General features: G+C 40.6%; 1 protein-coding gene across 3 annotated transcripts; it reads left to right on the top strand.

Moving 5' to 3' along the window:
* The first annotated feature begins 3,717 nt into the window (after positions 1-3,717).
* LOC306705043 (periostin-like) lies at positions 3,718-20,472 on the top strand. Of its 3 annotated transcripts, XM_079171696.1 has the most exons (24): positions 3,718-3,917; positions 4,542-4,640; positions 8,335-8,399; positions 8,522-8,679; positions 8,784-8,948; positions 9,063-9,209; positions 9,411-9,552; positions 10,558-10,770; positions 10,874-11,008; positions 11,202-11,350; positions 11,817-11,953; positions 12,611-12,741; positions 12,928-13,058; positions 14,154-14,256; positions 14,353-14,420; positions 14,527-14,572; positions 14,672-14,704; positions 15,736-15,926; positions 16,089-16,860; positions 16,962-16,988; positions 19,053-19,097; positions 19,327-19,413; positions 19,536-19,571; positions 19,869-20,472. In XM_079171696.1, the coding sequence occupies exons 1-24, from the start codon at positions 3,799-3,801 to the stop codon at positions 19,925-19,927; spliced, it is 3,258 nt and encodes a 1,085-aa protein (XP_079027822.1). In that variant the 5' UTR covers positions 3,718-3,798; the 3' UTR covers positions 19,928-20,472. The 3 variants fall into 3 exon arrangements, with proteins under 3 accessions (XP_079027822.1, XP_079027820.1, XP_079027821.1); XM_079171694.1 differs by having other exon boundaries at positions 15,736-16,860; XM_079171695.1 differs by lacking the exon at positions 19,053-19,097 and having other exon boundaries at positions 15,736-16,860.
* The last annotated feature ends 1,168 nt before the right edge of the window (positions 20,473-21,640 follow it).

The following is a 21,640-nucleotide window of genomic DNA, read 5'->3' as shown; positions in this document are numbered from 1 at the left end:
AAAAGTGTACAGCCCTATTGTCCGTGCCGTTTTCGTGGATTTAATCTGATGTCAAGGACATGTTTGTGTTCTTTGAAAAATAGTTTTAAAGCCATCAAACCATAACAACATAGTACCAAACGTGATGAACCGGCCACTGAAGATGATGCACGTATACTAATACTTAATGGGTTAACAGTTGACTTGCAGTTTACACATTTACACCGGACACCGTCATTAACTTGGCTTAGGCTTTCATTTAAAAAAACTGATGTTCACAAGATTCACTCCACTCCCAGGGCTCCAAATTAACAACGCTACATTTATAATGAAGGACGGTGCAGAGCCTGTAGATAAGTCTGAATTTGGAAAAAAAAGGAATGAGGAACAGGCCCCAGGTAATCAGCACTATATTTATGGATTCTCAATTCTCTATGGGCACAGCATCAGTTAATGAACCACCTGTCAGACCAGAAATATTTATATAGTCATTAATTGTTGAGTCATTTTTCAATTAAAATAATCTAGTTTGAAGTCTGCTTGTGTTGCAAAATCTTCCATTCGGTTACATTTAACATACTGTTTTTAGCACATAACACATTCAACGTTATACGTCAAACTGTTTATTTGAGTTGTGTTGAATGGAGGTATTGTTAAACAGTGTGAATCCCAGAAGCGAGTGCCATGTAACGAGTGCATTAAAGGAGTTAGACCAAGTTCTGTACAGAATAACTGATTGCTTTCAGCAGGCTTTTTCTTTCTTGATCCAACACAGTCTGCCCTTTAACGACCCATTAATATCTCTCCATTAACGGTCAGTGCAGCAGAACCACACGAGAGCATTTTGTAAATGTGTCCTTTATCTGCCAAATGTTTCCCTCACTTGAACTGCCACTGAAAACTCTTCAGTTCTATGAAGAGCATGAGTTTGTTACTCATATGTGTAGTTGAACCATCAACCCGTATCATTCATTCTACCACATAAGATTTAGTAGCCATTGTGTGCCTTTGTGGCCCTGTGTGTGTTTGTGTGTGTATGTAGGTGTGTGAGTATGTTTTTGCATTCATCTTTCAGATCTCATTTATTCAAACATAAACGGTCTTCATTGTCTGAACCCTTTCAATTTTAGAAACAGCCAGGACTATGTGAGTATCTCATGCATGGTTGTTTCTTTTTTTTACTTTCTGGAAATAAAGTGTGTAATTGATGTTACATTTTGTGCTAGTAGTAGCAGATTTCAGTCATTTGCAAGGATCTTCTTTCTTACTCGCATGCGCGAAACAGACTTATTTACTCTCTGTCTGTTTCTTCTTCTACAAATGAATGTATGTGCATGTGAATCCAGCCGTTCAATCCAGGAAGCCAAACCATGCTTAATGACTTTCGGTAAGTGGAGAAAAATCAAGAGAAGGACAAGGAAGAAAGTTTCTACAAAGAATAGGAATAAGAAATCTCAGGTTCCAACAACTTCACAACACACGTGTACTGTTTAAACCAGAAACCAGTCACAGTGTTCAAGAAAACTGCCCTGTGTGTTCTCCCACAAACTAGACATTTTTACTTTCTCTGAACTGATCTTTTGGCTGTTTTCTTTCACTTTCCTATTTGTACTTTAATGGGTTCAATCAGCAAAAGAAGTGAGCAGGCCAATTAAAAAAATGTGAAATATTCAACAGTTGATGAAACTGTGCTCCATGTGTGATCAAAAGGCTGCGTAGAAATGCCCCGGGGGGTTTGTGATGGACCTGCCAACTTTGAACCAGACTGTCACAGATGCAGAAACACAATGGAAAACACTTACACTAGCATATAAACATGCTAACACCCTCAATGCTTAAATCTTATTCAGAGATATAAATAGTGTCTAATTCTACATATTTGATACAAAATAATGATCTGTGACTTTCAATTATGACTAAACTGATTAGTTATAAACCTCCAGATAACCCCAAAACAAACACAAATATGTAAAAGCAGACATGTTATACAAATCCCTGTGAGGCAGGAATAGACCAATCGTTGAAAACGTTGAGTAATCCAAGTTGCGGATGACTCACACATAGCTGCACTGACAAGTCCTCTCCACTTGGGGGGGATGTCATTATAGGGTCGGGGTTCCTGATCACTGCTTCCTCTCTGCCAATATCTCTCTGCAGGATCTAAGATAATAACCACCTGCAAACTGGAGAGGACTGCGGTGCAGTTTTGTGGGAAGAAACCGCTCAACAGGATTTAAATTCCTCTTAAAGGTTTTGTCTAAGAGAATGGAAAGCTGACAGAACAGAGACAAAGGAAAGAGAGGCATTTACTTTTAACTTTAATCTAAGTTATCGTTTACCATGTGTGTGTCTGTTTATGTGTGTGTGGGTAGGGATCTAAGAGGGAAAAAAGGAAAGGAAATCAACAAGGTTTAAATTACTGTAAATTCCAGACTGGGCTGAATATGTGTGTTCCCAGTCTGTAAAGTTTTGTCTTAAATGCTAAGAGAGCATCATGGACAAGAAGTTGTCTCCAAAGGGAGGGTGCCCTGATGGAGAGACAGCTCAGCTTCCTGCATGCTGCTGTCCTCCCTGGGATCAGAGGGGTCATGCCAGTTCAGAAAGAGTGAGTAACATCTTTGATGTCCTGTAGTGATTTCAATTAATCATTCAAAGAAGACAATCTTCATTTCTTCCATCTGTTCATTACTTTTGGCCAAGGACACCTCAGGGAAAACCTTCTTATCTTTGCTTTACTGCATTATGTGTATTTAATATAAGACACTAAACATTTACCTATACCATGGTGCCCTCTGTGTGTGTGTGTGGTCACGTTTGTGGTGTAAACCATAGCATTTAGCTCTCAATTCAATGAATCAACATCATCAAAATTGTCCCTTCTTACATGTTCCTCAGTTTAGATGCATACTTGTTCACGCTCACAAGTCAAGACTGTACATGACGAGTAGCCTTTTCCATCATGAATTTTCCCTTTGAAGCAGTATCAGATCTGGCTTCAACACAAGAGACGGAGACAGCTGTAAAATTTGGGACCGGGGAAGAAGCTGATAAACGATGAACATGACAGCAGGGCGGATGAAGGGGATAAAAGAGGAGCCGGAGCGCAAATGGGAGTTCAGGGGAGGAAAGGCTGAATCCACATAGTGAAGGTAATGAGGAGAGGGGTATCCCAGGGGAGGGATGGTAAAAATATATTAAGGCTTCTGTCAAGCAAAGTGTAAACTATCATCTACTCAGATATATCACTACGGGTCTTTGAGTTTGCTTTACAGCCTCACTTCATAGCCTATTAAAAAACATTTCCATCAATTTAATTCACATATTTGGCTGCCAAATTTCAAAGGTGTGCTTCCTGTCTGTGTGTTTGAGAAATAGGAGGACTTTTAATAAGCCGCTGTCTTACTTGTTTGTTTTTTAACCGTGATTATAGAGTGTAGAACGCTGTGAAGTTTGAGGTACGGGGTGTCCTCGGTGCTCTGGGATGTGATGGTGGTAATGAAATTCATGAGAAATCCATGTGCAGCAACGTGAGGGAGGGGGAGACACTAAGCTTTGAGTCAAAGCAGGAGGGAGGATTTTGGAAGAGTGTGTGTGTGTGTGGGTGAGAGCAGGATGTAATGGTATGGAAAAGACAGTGAGGGAGTAAAAAGAGAGTGGGTGGGTATGGGTGTGTGTTAGAGAGTTGGTATAAAGGCTCCCTCTCTGGTTCAGATTCACATCTCTCCTGCGTCGGTTTTTTGGGGTGTTCGGGTGTTTACAGGACAACCGGAGCGTGTGTGTGTGTGTGTTTGTGCCCTTGAGGACTGATTTCTCCCCAGGATGCATCAGCTGCTCGCGGTGACCTCAGTGCTGGTGGCACTCTGCTCTCTAGGCAGTGTGGATACTTCCGCCTATGATAAGATAGTCACCCATAGTCGCATACGGGCCAGGAAAGAAGGGTAAGGAGATGGGACATGGAGGAGGGAGGGAAAGAGGGATTGAAAGACTGTTTGAGGGGAGAGAGAGGTGACAAATGCCAAACTTAAAGAACAATGCAGCAGCTTTTTATGTTTCTAATTTCGCAGATAACTGACAATTTTTACAACCCTGGTCAACTTGTTTGCATTTGTATGCAGAACAAATATTTGCACAGTAATTGTAGTATCAGCGGTGAGCCGACAGATATGTATCCATATGAGGAGCTATGTAAGTCAGATTTTATATCTGCGTAATGTTTTAAGGTGTTTGTTTTTATCACAAAGAGCACTCGATCATGAGTTGAGAAACAGTTAGGCCATATTGATGATTATTGATTTCAAGCCATAATGGAAAATTCAATATCGTCTGGCACATTCATTCACTCATTCATTTTTCATTTAAGTTAAAGGAATTATCTTTCCTCGCTTTCTGAAATTGACTTATATTAAGAAGATTAGACAAAACAAGATTTTAACGTATAAGCTGCAAAATACTTACCTGTCTCTCTCCTCTCCCCAATTCCTCCCTCGACTTCCCCTTTCAACCCCCGGTTCCCGCTTTCCTTGTCACTCCCTCATCCCCTCCTCCCCTCCCTTCTCTTACAGACCCAATGTGTGCGCCCTGCAGCAGGTCCAAGGGTCTAAAAAGAAGTACTTCAGCACATGTAGGAACTGGTACAAAGGCTCCATCTGTGGCAAGAAGACGTAAGTCTCTACCAAAACAGGGAATGGATCTAATTGCTACGTGATTTTATTCGATTTTTTTTATTTTTAATTATTATTATTTGCACAGAACTCAATTGACCTTACCCAAAGTTCAAACCACTCCCAGCTTTCACACATCCTTCACATATACAGGAATATTTCAAAATGTTCAAACAAGTCAGATAATACATGTGGATTCCACCGCTGCGTTTACCTCTTTAACCTGGCCCTTTCTTTATGAACCGTAGAGGTCAGCTCTGTGTGAGTCCTGTTGTCTGAGCCCTCGAGCTCTTTCCGTGTCTTTCAAGTCACCCTAACACGTAGCTGTCTCACTTTCTTCTCTGAGGGTCCATGATGATGATGATGATTGAGCTTTTAAATTGCAAACATGTCTTTTTAAGGACTTTAGGGGTTTCTTAAACATGAAAAGAGAAAAGACCCAAGCTGCAGCATATATCTCCCTCTATCTCTCTATTTATACAGTATTTCTTTTTGTCCTGATCAAGCCCTCCCCAGCTCTCAAGTCTGGACATGCTGTGTAGCCTGCGGGCCGGGGGTTCGCTCTATTGTGGGCCTCTTGATGCTGTAAACTCTGCTTGACAGTGATTGGTGCCCCACTTCCCCTCTGACACGTTTCAGGTGCTCAGGAAAAATGTTGCCCGTATGCTTTTAGTGTGTGTGTGTGCAGTTTTGGCAAAACGGGAGGATATATTGTAGCTCTTGTTTCACCAGATGTGTGAGATGTGACTTGATTTGTGCTGTATGTGTGCATGCAAGAATAATGTGTGTATGTGTCTCATACTGAGTTTTGAAACTCTTTATTCTGAGGCAAAGTAGCCATCTTTGAGGGAGAGTTCTTAATAGTGCTAGTTTAAGTGAACAGTTGTCTGTCCCACTGCTAGAGGTGATGTACTGTATATGCTTCAGAATTCACAATAAACTGGGAAAAACATGATTTTTCCTGGATTACATATGTCAAATATAGAGAGAGTAATTTGCCAACATTTTGGATTAAGAGCAAAAAAGTAGAGTGCATGAATGGCTTTAGATATTTGAGCTTCTGCGGGACATATCAAATGTTGTTGATGGATTTATGTCGGTGTAATATTTTCTCATGCCATGACGTGCTGAATGAGTAGATATTACAGCAAAAACAATGTGATAATAGGAAATATAGCTGCCTGTGTGTTGATGGAGTGTAAGGCTCGGCTGGAGTTGTACACACACATAAACCTAAGAGAAGCCAGCAGCATTTTGCTTCTCTTTCTCCCTCTGTCTGTGGTCACAATGAGGACATTGTTCAGGAGCAGTGGAGGAAATCTACCCAGCTGTGATTATGTCTGAGCGGGATTTGGTGTTGATGAGAGATTAGGAAAGGTGGTGTGCTAATGAGGTCCTGTTTAAACAAGTCGTGAGGGTGCAGCAGTTGAGGCAATACTTGATACCTGATTCTCTTAGAAACCACTATCGCAAAGAACAAATTACGCTGGTGTGAATTTAACATGCATTTAGTTTTTTCTAATTCTCAATATAAGTAACATTATACCATGTTTTTTTTTTGATGCCTTCATTTACACAAAGAACTGTTGAGGTGCATCGCCGGAGGGTCAGGTTGTAGCGATTTTCTTCAAAGTAATGCGCTGTAGGTGGCAACACGACATGCAGGGAGTAGAGGACAAGTGCTTAATTTGTGGTTAAAATCATAATAGTGTCAGTGAAATGGTGAAGTCCATTCCCATATATAGAAATGGAAAATGTTGGCAAGTATTCAGGAAGTCACTGGCACTGCAGCAAAAAAAGTCCCTTGATGAGGACACAAGAGACACTGTTGATTGTTAACTACATAACAGGAAAAAAACTGTAATGATTTTATCTGATGCCAACCAACCCCACCTAGTGTTTCTGTGTGAGTGCACTGTGTGTATGTGTGTTAGTGTGTGTATTCATGCCATGTGTTTCCACAACTGCTCATCTGGAAGCCACATCGAACTAGTTCATGCGGTGTCACTGCCAAAAGCCTAGTTTGCAGTGTGCTGGCTAGTTTTGTCTCAATATTGCATCGATTATCCTGTCAGAGCACAGTCGGGGAGCAATGACTTCATAGCTTTCTGACAGCCAGCTGTACGTGTATATTTATGTATTTTACACTGTAACAATTAGGGTCAACGCAGAGAATGATTGCTCTACAAGCGGCATGGCCGTGTGCAGAATTCACTGTTCGGTATCATTGCACACAACACAAACACACAAATGCTGATTCAAGTGGATTAAAGAGGTTTGCCAAAACATTTGAGTCATTTCAGGGAGTTGAAGGGAAAAAGTGTGTGTGTGTGTGTGTGTGTGTGTGTGTGTGTGTGTGTGTGTGTGTGTGTGTGTGTGTGTGTGTGTGTGTGTGTGATGGTGTTTGAAGTGGCTATGAAGGGCGTATTTTTCTCTCTCATAATATATCACTTCTGTTCAATTTCTGAAAGGAAAGTAAACAGAGAAAGCAGAGAGTTCATAAAGTGCTGTCATGGGAAAACAGAAAGCAGGAAACTCTGACCCAAACCTCTCCAAGTAAACCTCTTTAGCAAACACACAAAAAGCTCCTACTGGAACTCATGAATTTATTAGGGTTAAACCCCAATTCAACTTATTCCAGCATTCAGGAACTCCATGACTGTTTCTCTGTTGGATCATTGTTGAGCATCCAATGTTGACTCACTGCTAGTTTGTTTCTTGGAAGATTTGTGTTAGCCTGGGATCAATCCAAATCCAATATTTGATTACCATCCACGGTTCACTTTCAGTAAAACTCTACTTGAAAAACATAATGTATTCCTCCATTAAACCTTAATTTTACAGAATACTCAGTTGTGGCTCTCTGTCAGTCTTCTCACACCTCATTATGTCATTCATAACATTGCAATGAAATGCAGTTTGATTTCCTGTGAACCATACGACTGCTTGAAGAGTCTGCTGCACAGCTCCTTTTAGTGTTAGGAGGTCCACTCAGCTTCCTGCCAAGAAGTTTCTACTCTTTGGAGTTCTGTGTTCACAAAGTTCAGAAGCTGCTTCTTCCGCCCTAAAGCCTCAACCTATAGCTTGTTCACCAGAAGTTGACTGTTTATCAAGATTCTGTTTTTCTTGGAGACTTCCTTGGGAATTAGATTAATGGCCAACAGAAAGAGCAGCTGGGGGCACCAGACACCCCTGTCTGGTTTTCATGTTGACATCCCCATCTCCATTTGGGGATGTTTTCTTTTTCATTTGCTGGGATTATTGAGTCCATTCCAGCTGTTCTCTGTGATTGGCCTGCTGAGAGTTGTGCAACACTCTGCGTGTTTAATGGACCATTTTGATGTTAATGGTGTTTTTCTTGTCTTTTTTATTTTCCTTGGCTTGCTTGCTTTTTTGGATGTTTTCTTACCACTGTTTTCTGCTTTGACTTTTAAATGTGCTTTGCCCAATTATGGATTTTGTATTTGGTGAGTAAGATCCTGTCTCTGTGCAGCCTTTCTCTTCTGTCTTAAATGTCCTCACTGTTCTTAGTCTAAGTGCTCGTCATTCTCTCCTATTACAGCGCCGGAGGGTGTTTTTCTTACTTTCATTCATGTTCACAGTCTGTGTATGAATATCATCAATTTATGTTTATCAAGATTAGTTAATCTATTGTTTCACAAAGTCTAACATATTTGTGCTTTTCTTTTGGAAGCCTGGTCCTATATGAATGCTGTCCTGGGTACATCAAGCTGGAGGGTATGAGAGGATGCCCTGCAGGTAAGTAGCTCTCACCACAGCCCCTTTTCTGTCTTCTTTTCTGCTAAATTCGAAATGTGTATTCACTCGTACTATAGACTACTCTGTTTCTGAGTCGGAACAATTCCTTTGCTTCCCCCCAGTGGCTCCCATTGACCATGTCTATGGAACGCTGGGGCTCGTAAAGGCTACGACCACACAGCAATACTCTGACATGTCCAAGCTGAGAGAGGAAATTGAAGGCAAAGGCTCCTTTACCATGTTTGCACCTAGCAATGAGGCCTGGGATCTGGTAGAATCTGTGAGTGGACTGGAGGTTTCAAACTTTTCTAAGGGAATAGAAATAAATGCAATATACTACTATATTACTCACACTTGCTGCCCTTAATGTTGTGATTTCCTTAGGATGTACGGTCTGCACTGGAGAGCAACGTGAACATTGAGCTGTACAACGCTCTTCACTTCCACATGGTGAACCGCAGGATTTTGACCAAAGACTTGAAGAACGACATGACTTTCACTTCCATGTACAATGACCTGGGGCTCTACATCAACCACTACTCAAATGGGGTCAGTTTGTTGAAATGCACAAGATTGCATGAACACGTGATTGAATTACGTCTATAAAGGACTTCTGACCGTAATGATGGTCTTGGCTTAATGTAACATTTCCTCTTCTTGAAGATTGTGACAGTGAACTGTGCCAGGATCATCCATGGGAATCAGGTGTCCACAAATGGTGTGGTGCATGTCATTGATCGGGTCATCAGCGGTGTTGGCAACACCATCAAGGATGTCCTGGATGTCACCGATGAGCTCTCCACCTTCAGAGTATGTAATATAAAAAGCAATCTAAGCTTAAAATGGGCTACAAAACCAATGTTACATTTGAATGTGCAGGAAGTAGAATGTGTGTAAAATTATAATGCTGATTTAAAATAGTATAAATCCAAAACTCTGATGTATGTTCGAACCAGTTTCGTTTATCTCAGAATGACAAAATGTGAAACACACTGTCTTCTTGTTTCCCAGGATTCAGTATTGGCTTCTGGTATGATGATGAAGCTGGAACAGCCTGGCCACTATACCCTGTTTGCTCCCACTGATGAAGCCTTTGACAAATTGAGCCCAGGCTACTTGGAGCGTATCATGGAAGACAAGGCTGTAATTGCAGGTACACTGTACATGGGACACACTAATGATGACATAAACTGCTAACATACCATGCTTTGGTTGATTTTGATGTGACATTTTTTTTTAGCACTTACATATTTCTGCAGTAGCTTAAGCAGTTCACCACTTTGCTCCAGACTAAAATATCTCAGCATCAACCAGATAGATTGACACAAAATGCTGTACATTCATACCCAGATAATGTAGCCTAATGAGTTGGGGATCCCCTAATCCCAACGAGAGGTTTGGTTTAGTGAAATATCTTCCATGCCATGACATTTGGTGCAGTATGTCCTCCTCAGGATGAATATTTAATGCTTAATGCATGCTGACAGGTTAATGTCAAAACTACTGAAACCATCTTCCAAACCATTTCTGCAAATTCCTCCAAAAAGCATGTCAAAACTTATTCGGGCTACCCACCAAGTTCCCAGGAGTAAAGAGTAGACACACACTCACAAAAAAAGCAAACCACACAATGAAAGCAGGAAATTCATGTCTCCACAGTTGCAGCTTATCACTGGCGTGCCGGGAACGTTTATTAGCATGAAAGCCAGTGTGTGGCTCCCTCAGGGGACACTGAATAACCTCAGATAAATTCACAGACACTTGGCAAACAGGCTTTACTGACCAACCATAGGAGAACAGCCTCCAAAGTAAAGATGATATTGAGCCTTGTGGAAGTAAAGAGTGATTTGGCCTGCAGTTCGACACCAATTGCATTTGGAGTTTTGTGGGTTTGGAATGGTTTTTCATGTTGTATTTGCTTTGCTTTTGCAGGCCAGGCATTGCTTGTTTGACAGTTGGACCCAATCGGAGGTGTAATCCCATATCTAAGTGTTAACAGAAGTGGCTAAATATTTCTACAAGAGCTGAAAGAATGTGTGTCAGTGTGGATGTGCAACCAGATTACAAAAATAACTACAGGCAACCCACAAAGTGTTTAAAACATCAGCAACTTTTTCTGTTTAACACTATCTTTCTCTCCTACACTCCGACCCACCAGCCCTGGTGAACTACCACCTGTTGAACAGTGTCCAGTGTTCAGAAGCAATCATGGCAGGGACAGTGTATGAGACCGCAGAGGGCAGCATCATAGAGATCGGCTGTGATGGCGACAGTTTGACAGTCAATGGAATCAAGATGGTGCTGAAGAAGGACGTTGTCACCACCAATGGCGTCATCCACTTCATCGACCAGGTGCTCATCCCTGACTCAGGTAAAGCACATCTTAAATATTCTCCCTCAGCAAATATTGATATCTGTTCAAATCATTTGGCTAAATTGTTTCTCTGTGATCACAAACATGTGATTCATATCAGCCAAGGAAGGGGTGGAGCTGATGGGGGACTCCCAGAGCACTTTTAAAGACATGGTGTCTGAATTGGGCTTATCGGCAGCCATGGGTCCGAAGACAGAGTATACACTCCTTGCTCCGGTCAACGCTGCCTTCACAAGTGAGTTGATTTCCAAACAAGTTCTTGTGGGTGCACACAGTGATTTAGAGGATTGATCTTGAGCAAGGATGTGAAAGAAAAGTCATATGTTGTCTTTCACAGATCAAAAATATACCTTTCTCATTTTAAACCTTTCATGACATGTAACATTACCCGAGTCGTTTTAAATCTGTAACTTTTCTCTGTTTGTCAGCTGAGGTGATGTCAACAGAGCAGAGTCTGCTGAAATTCCTTTTGCAAAACCACATCTTGAAGCTGAAAGTCACACTGAGTGAGCTCTACAATGGACAGATGCTGGAAACACTGGCTGGCAAACTGCTCAGAGTCTTCATTTACCGCACTGTGAGAACTGCGTGCGTGTGCGTGTGTGTGTGTGTTTATATGTGTATTGTTGTATTAGAAAGTCAAACAGAGTCGGAAAGGAACAAGAGAAGAGAGAGAGAGAGAAAAAGAAGTTATGGAAAGACAATGGAGAGGGTCGGCTTCCATATTGCAAATCTGAAAGAAATGACTGGGCCCCTTACCAAGTGTTAACATGATCTGGCAATCTTTCAATTGAAAGCAAATGCAATAAAACAGGTAATTAGTCCAGCTCTTGGCAGATGTAGTGTGTTTCTGCTCTGGTGGTTCATATATTAGGAACAGCTGGGTTTGATTTCCTCACAGAAACCTTTGTATTCTTCTTTTTTATAGATTGCAATCGAACAGGACAGTGTGGCAGCCCCCCTTGAGCTAAATAGTTACCATATTTGTACAGTGACTTTTAGGCCTGTTACCCTGCTCTCTGAATGTTCTTCTTCTTTGTTAGGCTGTGTGCATAGAAAACGCATGTATGGTGCGCGGCAGTAAAGAGGGAAGCAAAAGTGCCCTCCATGTTATGAGGACTCTCATCAAACCGCCCGAGAAAACAACCTACGAGCTCCTGATCACTGACAGACGGTTTAAGTAAGCACTTATGTTACGGATTGTTTTGCTGTGCTTGTTCTGAATGTAATCATTGTTTATTTGTTGTTGTTTTTATATATATACATATATAAGTACATTTTGCAACCGTGAGTTGCAATGCCTCACCATCCACATTTCACATTTTCTGGCAGTAGAGGCTGGTGATGAATCAGATGTAGAAGCAGATGCGTGAATGGGACCACACAAGTATCACACAAGTATCACTTAAATTCAAAACCGAACTCAATCATGTCACATTCCCAAAACCATGATCCTCTTGTCTGAAATGAAAAACACCCTAAAGGTTTTTGGCTCAAGCGCGACATAAAATCTGGTCTCTTCCGAGCTTAGGACTCATTGTTCCATTATAGCCAGAGCTGTTCTTTTCATTGCGGAGAAAGTTGATGTCCTGAGTTTGTTCAGTCTGAAACACACCGTGATGTAAAACTGAAATTGACAGAACTGGCACAAAATGTCTATACTTTTATTATTTTGTTGCTGCCTTTTTGGATTGTAAAACATTAACGTCATTATCATTTCCATGAACCCAAAAGAGTACAAATGTAACCTGCGCATGCTCTTAAATGTAGGCTTCATTTCATTCCCGCAGTACTGTTCTGTATGGTGATTGTGTGAATTTATTTTTTACAAATGTAGGATTTTTCTGTCACTGATGGAGACAGCAGGTCTGACTGAGCTGCTGAAGCAGGAAGGCTCCTACACCATCTTTGCACCAACTGACGATGCCTTTGCTGATCTCAGTAGAGAGGACTTTGATCTGCTCAAAAGTGAGTACTCTACTGAAATGAGCACACATCACATCCTTTCATGTTTCTCTCCCTTAGTAAGATTGGGGATTGCTGTCAAGCTAGTTTGTACTGATTTAAAGTTGTACAATGCAAGGACGAGGGGAGAAAAATATGAATAATGCTAGCTGTATGTAAATCATGTTTGCCTTTTGCTGTCATTGACAGGTGATCTGAATGCTCTGAGGATCATTCTGCTGTACCACTTCAGTAATGGCATCTTCATCAATGGAGGATTAGAGGGAGGAGTTACCAATTTGCTCAAAACCCTCCAGGGCAATAACCTGCAAGTTATATCTGTATGTACAATCTATCACTTAAGTGTGTATTTTTGTCATCAGAATCAAAGAAACTGGTTTCCCGAATCTGTCATTCAACAATCAAACAGGGATAAATCATTTGTAGGTTGCATCAGCACAATAAATTCAACACATCAAGAGAGTGTTTTGAGTAAGATGTGTAACCATGATTATACCCCACAAACTAGTAGCTAGCCTTCAATTCCTGCCCAGGTTTGATTACAAAAAGGAACTCTGGGAAATGTAGTAAATTGTTAATTGAAGAAAAAGCAGATTATTTCCTTTTAGAACATATTTTGTATTATAGTATTAAGTTTTAAATTACCACACATGTTTCGTTTTCTCAAAGCCTCCATTGTGAAGTTCAAACCTAATTTTTCACCATATTCTCATTTAAACAATAGCATCAAAGAGCCAGTGCTAATCTATTACTTCAAAGCTGAATATCTCTGGAGAAAGGCCAGAAGTAATAAAACCTGGCTTTCTGTCTGTTTCCATCAACGCCCACTCTCGGTATTCACCCACCACTCCCCACCTCCCAATCTAATGTCCTCCACCGGCCATTATTCTATGTCTGCCTTACTCCTGCTCTTCAGTCTTCACGTCATTTCATTTCACCCATTACCTCAATTTTGCTTTCCCTCTTTGTCCTATCTCGCTGATCAGGTTATCAGCCAAGGACTTCCTTAATGGCCACAGGAAAGCTTGTTATAATAATTGTAATTGGGGATAATTCCCCATGGGAACAGGGATTCATTTAAACATGTGGTTAGGCTTTTAAAAACTACTGATCTGGCTCAAATTGGTGGGTGAGAGAGAGCCAGAGGAGACAAAGGAGAAGGGAAACATATCCCTTACTGACTCCACATTCAGTAACCTCCACCTTAAATTGCAAAAATTAGGTATGCCCAGATCTCACTTCCGACAGTGGAGCACACTGCCTGGGATTCCTGTTAAGTCTCGCCTGATATTTAAACCTCTCATGTTCTCTTTAAGTCTTCTAATTTTTTCAGGCGGTAGCTGACGTAGCTCTCAAAATAAGAATGTGTTTATTGATACCCTTGAAAATAGATGTTTCTTTTCTGTTTTTGACAGGTAAACAACTCTATTAATGTCAATTCTGTGGATGTGCCAGACAGTGACCTGATGGCAACCAATGGTGTGATCCATGTGGTGAAGAATGTTCTCTATCCTGCGGGTGAGAACACCAGACATTACTATGCAATCATGCAATGTGCACACTGTGCTGGGATGGATTATGTTACGCTATGTTGATGATGTATATTACTTACAGCTCTTCCCGTGGGCCGCCAGGACCTCCTGCTCCTCCTGAAGAAGCTCATTAAGTACATCCAGATAAAGGTAGATAGAAGATAGAATACACAGTTTGGATATGCATAGATCAATGCAAATCTTTCTATTATTTTGTGAGTCTTGTGCATTTCATTCAATGCTTTTTGTTCTTCAGTTTGTTTCTGGATTTACTTATAATGAGATTCCACTCACGTTCATCAGTAAGTCTCTTTAGCACTCATGACATATAATATGAATATGAATACTCATGATAACAAATGCATTTGTAACAACTTAAAACTACTTGTGTTACTTCACAGGGAGGATCATCACAACTACACATGTTGAAACAGGTAAGACCCCTATGTAAGTAGTGATGACAAGTAGTGTGAAAGTGGTTTGACTGGTCGGAAAGACTAGAAAAGCGCTATACAAGTACAGTACAGTCCATTTACCATTCTTCAGTTGAAATCCAATCTGAAGCTAAAAGCATGTTACTTGCATGTCATCGCTCCATTCAGGCCTCTTCCATAGTTGCTCCTCTGATTATTCACTCTCACTATTGCACAAATCCACTTGGACCTCTTGGCATATTTAATCAGCTCCTTTAGGGATGAGGTAATTAGGCTGTCAATGCATAACAGAGTCAAAGACCATAGAGGACTCTTGGATGATGCTCATCCAGTTGGGCAAAGTCCAGTGCACTTTCACTTTCAAAGGTAATTAGGCACATGACATGACTGAAGGTTTGGACCTCAGGGGCTTTTCATTTTTACGGGTTGCAATTTTATACGAAAAGAGTGATTCATCTTTGTAAAGCAAACAAACTATTCATCATATTATTATCCTGTATATTAAGAGGTTTGAATTAAAATGGCACGGATTCCAAAAAGTTTTAGTTTTGGTCTACAGAACTTTGAAAATAATAAAACCTGTTTATGAATGATCAACTGCTCAAATGGCTGTAAAACCATGCATAATGCTCATTCACACTTGTTATATACACATCTGCACACACACACACACACACACTTTGTTTGAAAGACAGACATGAATCTGGCTCTGATTACTGGACTCGGCCACATATCAAGGGACTTAAAGGCCAAAGATTAGAAGGATACAAACACAAATCTGTAAGCTTTCATCTCTTTATAACTCAAATAAATAATGTCACATTAAAAGATCATCGCTGTCCATTGGGAGCGGCTCACCGGACCATGGAGTGTAACAGCAGCGGTTATTGAAATGTGACCTAATATCCTACACACATTAGCCTCTATCTGTTCTGCATGCTTTGATGACTTGACATACTGATAGAGTGTGTTCAAAAGATAATCTTTCTTCCTTCTTAAAGTATACTCATGTGACCGCTCCCTCTCTACAGTCCCTGATGCAAGAACGGTGACCAGAGTGATTCAGGGAAAGTCATCTGTGACCAAGGTGACCAAAGTGATTGAAGGAGAGCCTACCTTCACCACGGTTACAAGAGTCATTAAGGGAGAGCCTTCCATCACACATTTAACCAAAGACATTGAGGGAGAGCCTTCCATCACACATTTAACCAAAGTCATTGAGGTAGAGCCTTCCGTCACACATTTAACCAGAGTCATTAAGGGAGAGCCTTCCATCACACATTTAACCAAAGACATTGAGGGAGAGCCTTCCATCACACATGTAACCAGAACCAGAGTCATTAAGGGAGAGCCTTCCATCACACATTTAACCAAAGACATTGAGGGAGAGCCTTCCATCACACATGTAACCAGAACCAGAGTCATTAAGGGAGAGCCTTCCATCACACATTTAACCAAAGACATTGAGGGAGAGCCTTCCATCACACATGTAACCAGAACCAGAGTCATTAAGGGAGAGCCTTCCATCACACATTCAACCGGAGTCATTGAGGTAGAGCCTTCCATCACACATTCAACCGGAGTCATTAAGGGAGAGCCTTCCATCACACATTTAACCAAAGACATTGAGGGAGAGCCTTCCATCACACATGTAACCAGAACCAGAGTCATTAAGGGAGAGCCTTCCATCACACATTTAACCAAAGACATTGAGGGAGAGCCTTCCATCACACATGTAACCAGAACCAGAGTCATTAAGGGAGAGCCTTCCATCACACATTCAACCGGAGTCATTGAGGTAGAGCCTTCCATCACACATTCAACCGGAGTCATTGAGGTAGAGCCTTCCATCACACATTCAACCGGAGTCATTGAGGTAGAGCCTTCCATCACACATTCAACCGGAGTCATTGAGGTAGAGCCTTCCATCACACATTCAACCGGAGTCATTAAGGGAGAGCCTTCCATCACACATTCAACCAGAGTCATTAAGGGAGAGCCTTCCATCATACATTTATCCGGAGTCATTGAGGGAGAGCCTTCCATCACACATTTAACCAAAGTCATTAAGGGAGAGCCTTCCATCACACATGTAACCAGAACCAGAGTCATTGAAGGAGAACCCACCATTACCAAGGTTACAAGAGTTATCGAAGGTAAGTTCCTGAAGTGCAAATGATAGGTTAGATGATCAAATTTGGTCTTCACAAAGGTTTTGACATAGATGTGATGAGACAACTTGATTTATTTACCACAGGTGGAAATCTTGATACGGATATAAAAGGTCAGTTTCTCTTAACATGTTCACTCATTTGAAGAGCTAAAACAGTCTAGATTGAAGAACTTTCATGCATCTTCTAACAGCTCTTTTAACAAATACATCTGTGGTTCTGTTGATCGCAGTTAACTGAGCATCATCATCTAATAATTCATCAGACACATAATTTTCATGGTATGCACCATTTTAGCCTTTTAGGCAGAATGAGTAGGATCTTCCTAAAAAAAAAGGAAAGCAATGTAAAGACTCACATAAAAAGTAAAAATAATCTCAATCTTCACTTATGACTCACTAAAAGAGTGTTTGGCATAGGCAGAAGTGCCCTAATATTGCTGTAGGCACTGTGGCCACGGACATTTTGATAGCTCTTGACCGCCTTTCCAATATGTTTCCGACACGTGTGATCCAAACAGTTCCATTAACTCCAGAAAGTACAAAAGTCAAACATTTTAAAAAGCATAAATGTAACAATTTGTTGTTTTTATCTGACAAAATATTCTGCTTCAATCTAAAGGCTAAATCTAAAGGCTCTAAGGTTAATTGTACCACGATTAAGCAAACAGGAATGTAACCCCCAACATTTGACATCATCATGTTGAAGAACAGTTGATTATGATTACACTCACAGTCCTAGCTACCTCATCACAGTCAGACATTAAGTTGGTCGAGCTGGAGTAGTTATGTTTTTTCCTGGCTGCTGTGATGTTGGGGGGAGAAACACAACATTTCTGTAATAGTATTTTGCAATGGACAGCGAGACATATTTTAAACAGAGAACACTCTGTTACACATTATGTTCCTTAGGATTGCACATTACGACAAGCTTTGGCCAGCCACCATTCAAAACATTACAAGTTCCTTCTGGTTTATGTTTGTGTAGGCTCAGAAATTATGCTATAGAGGAAGGAGGTTGATTTGACAGTCCACTTTCTGGTTAGGCTCAACATATAGATGAAGCCAAGTTCTTCTACTGCCCATGGTGCACCATGGTTTGGGTGTCTGTCCATCTCACCACTTATCCATCTGATTTCATCTCTCCGTCACTGTTCTTGTCCCTCAGGCAAGAAAACCATCCTATCTCCCATTCTCTGTCTAATACATCTGTGATGTGTATGTGTGAGCAGCAGTGTGCAAATTAAAATGTGCCATGTTAAAACTGTTTCTCACCAGTGCGATAAGAAAATGCACACATGACAATTTTGCACCTCGGTTCCGTTGCAAATTATCTGCATTGTCGTATTTCATTTTGGTCAATGAGTCCCAATGACTTCTCTTCCTAAATATTGCCAACAAAAAAAATCCATCCAGTCAGAGAATGTCTAAGCCACAAACCACATAATACATTAACTATATACCCCAAATTTGATGCCATATATTGTCCTCAATTTGGTTGTTGAGGTAGTTTTTGCGGTGTTTGTTGTACATTATTGGGTGTTGAGAGAGGGACTACCCATTGTTCCAAAGGAACATTATTCCGAGACACCAGCAGTCTGAAAAATGTCCAATCAGAGTAAGTGCTCATTTGTCCGACAGTTCGTTACCCCGAAAACTAACTCCTATCATTCAGAAAGTCCATTGCTCCAAAAATACACACTCTCCTTGCAACAGAAGTGCATGGCTAATTATTATGCAGAATGACGGTGATATTTTTAATGACATCAGTTTGAACAAAGGATGTCACTGGTCACTGTGGAAATCGAGGTCCGTCTCAATATTTTTTGCCGAGGTGTGCAAGCATTCATTAGAAGAAGAATTTCTATAAAATGATGTGCAAATTTTACCAATGAAAATCCGTACTTGGTATGAAATGGCTTTTATGGTACCCAAACCAGACCTTTAAGCCAATAGCAGGTGTGGGTGCAGGTGAGCTTTAGCTGTTTTCACACGTGTCTTGCAGCTTAGTTTGTGGGCTAAGAATGTGTGTCTGTGTTCATAAATACTGCACAAATATGCTTGACTTCGTGTTGGCGGTGGCGGAGGAGGTGTTTTGCGGGGTGTATGTACCTGTCAGTCTGTCATTGCTAAGTCGTTTCATGACTTTCGACACCCTTCTCCGCTGCCGGTCTGAAGGTGGAGCCAGAAACGCCACGGCGAATGAGCCTTTTATCATTGAGGGTAGGATCTCTTTACACAAACTCTTTATACCAAACAGGTTTCTTTCAAATGGTTCTCCTTTCCTCCTTGAAATAATCATATTATCAATCTGCATTAGGTCAGGACTGGTTGCTTCAAGGTGGAAAAGAGAATGAGATGTATTTTTTTGAATTGATCAAACTCCATACTTGATTTTATGTGTTAAATTGTTCAGTATTTTGTGATCTAATGGTTTTGTTATGAATGTCAGGCCCCGACTTCTCTAAGATCAACACCATCCACAGCAACCCAAAACTGATCACGGAGGAATCGGAGAGAATTACCAAACTCATTAAAGGTAAATACTCATAACTGTATCTGATCTGCTCAGATTTTGAATTTCACTTGCATGTGTGTGTGTGTGTGTGTGTGTCTGTGCCTCAACGCAGTGATTGACTGTTTTGTTTCTTTGTTTCACAGAGGGAGGTGGATTCGCTGCTGCCAGGAAATCTCCAGGTGAGAGCATAGTTGATGACACATTCATCAACACCAATCTTGGATCAGACTAAAAAGAGTTTTCCAAAAACCACATAATCACTGCTGGAAAATATTCACAGCAAAAGTCAACTCTTTAACCACAAATTATCATTGTTAGATATTACTTTCACTCTTTTCACTTTTATACTTTCCAGTATCTACCTTTGAGACCTAGTCAACGCATGTCTCATATATCACCTTGACATGTTTTATTTGGCCCTTGTCTATATTCGCACCTCTAATTTCCTCCATGAACTCTTAACTCCTCTTTCACAGCTGGAATGAGAAGGAGGAGAACAAAGCTGGTCAGGCGTCACCCTAAGCCAAGGCAATGAATCCAACAGAGAGAAAACACCTTCAGGCTCACCGCAGAGACTGAATGCATCTCCAGTACTCCTGGTTGAGTGCTTGAAAAACTGTGGACCAATAGGGAGAGATCTAATCAATCTAGCTATTTCTTTGTCCAAACCACCAGTAAGAATGATTGTTTATTATTCCATCTGGACCATATTGTGTGTGTGTGTGTGTGTGTGTGATAGGCATGATGTGAAATAGCAGTTATTACCTTGTAAGTCATGTAAGTGTGCAAGGGAAATATGGACTTTTGCCGCGGGGTAGATGGTGTGTAAGGTGAGATATTTTCTACCACTGAGACATTGTGTTTAAAGTTTTTTTTTGAATCATTTCGCTTTGCAAACGGATGGCTTGGGAAGATTTGTGTATGCTTTTTATGGTGCTTGCATTCTGTACAATGAATGCATTTTTATGAATATGACAAATGCAACAGTGTTACCATTCGATGCTGTGCTGAACCTCTGTAAATTATCATTTGGTGATTAGAAAAATACAATTAAATTTTATACAGTTTTCAATAATTCTTTCAAGCTTCCATGACTGTTTTTACTCCACAAAATCCATATGTTTCATGCTGTTGAATGTGAGCCTGACCTCAGTATGTACCTAAAACTAGGCAAAACTAGGCTCAGGCTATTCTCATATACTGTTCGTAGCTATACCTACGAAAAATAATGCACTGCAATTGTTTCATAGCCCACATAATACATTTTTATGTAATTCACGTAAGCGTGATCTAGGACAGGTGACGTAGTATAAAGAGCAACAAAGTATACGGAGGAGGTCTGGGTGGATGGGAGGGTCTAAGAACACCTTTTATCTTTTACTGTTTGTGTCTGGTGTGAAACCCAGAAGTCTACGTTGACTTTTTTGTCACATGACTTAAGTAACTCCACTTCTGTAGTTATTTCAACCCATACCACAGCCTTTTCCTTAACCTAACCAAGTAGTTAGTTGCTGGTACGTAGGAAAATGCACAAAAAGGCAAGAAATAACGTGAAGATATCATACGACCCATTATATGAGGATATGTTGCCATGCTTCACAATCCTTTTTTAGTTTTTACCTCAAGGAAAAAGTGCTAAATAAAATTAGCATAGTGACTTCAGAATACTAATATGTGTTCCATTAATCTTGTCTTTCTATTGTTGTAGCCAAAAGTGCTATGGAACCAAACAAAGTCAAAACTTATACATCATAAAAATTGACTATATAACAACATCAGTGTCTAACAGTGAGGTATTAGTTTATCTCAAATCTGTGTATCAACGTTATCATGTTTCAACCGCTCGTGGGGCTTTTGCCATTTCAAAACTGCATTCTCAATTACGTATAGGTTTCACCCGGGAGATGAACGCAGGTCTCCTGGGTGAAATCTTGTGTTTGATTCATCCATTTATCCTCTTCCCATGTGGACTTTGATTAAACATATTTGTGATACATCAAATACAAACCATTGGTTAATATGAAAGAAACATAATTAACAATGCAGTTTTGTTGTATAGGATCATAATTTTTAGGAGACTAGACTTTACAGAAACACACCTTCCAGGATATTACCATACATTTACAACTTGAGGGTGTGTCAAGCCGACAAGAGCAAATACTTTCTCTTGAGGAGTTAGGCCTACTATTGCAAATCTGTCATTGGCTTTGGACCACTTATGTTCACATGGCTCATCTACCACATGAAT

The sequence above is a fragment of the Pholis gunnellus genome, assembly GCF_910591455.1.
Source record: "Pholis gunnellus genome assembly, chromosome: 13".
Taxonomy (NCBI): Eukaryota; Metazoa; Chordata; class Actinopteri; order Perciformes; family Pholidae; genus Pholis; species Pholis gunnellus.
Note: the sequence above shows the minus strand (reverse complement) of the source record. Positions and strands in the feature narration are given on the sequence as shown.

What these genes read in the sequence shown, in the direction of transcription:
- LOC306705043 (XM_079171694.1), top strand. Translation starts at nt 3,799, where the DNA reads ATGCATCAGCTGCTCGCGGTGACCTCAGTGCTGGTGGCACTCTGCTCT. An exon ending in TCCATCTGTGGCAAGAAGAC is followed by an intron (nt 4,641 to 8,334) that starts GTAAGTCTCTAC and finishes TTCTTTTGGAAG; the next exon opens with CCTGGTCCTATATGAATGCT. An exon ending in ATGAGCTCTCCACCTTCAGA is followed by an intron (nt 9,210 to 9,410) that starts GTATGTAATATA and finishes CTTGTTTCCCAG; the next exon opens with GATTCAGTATTGGCTTCTGG.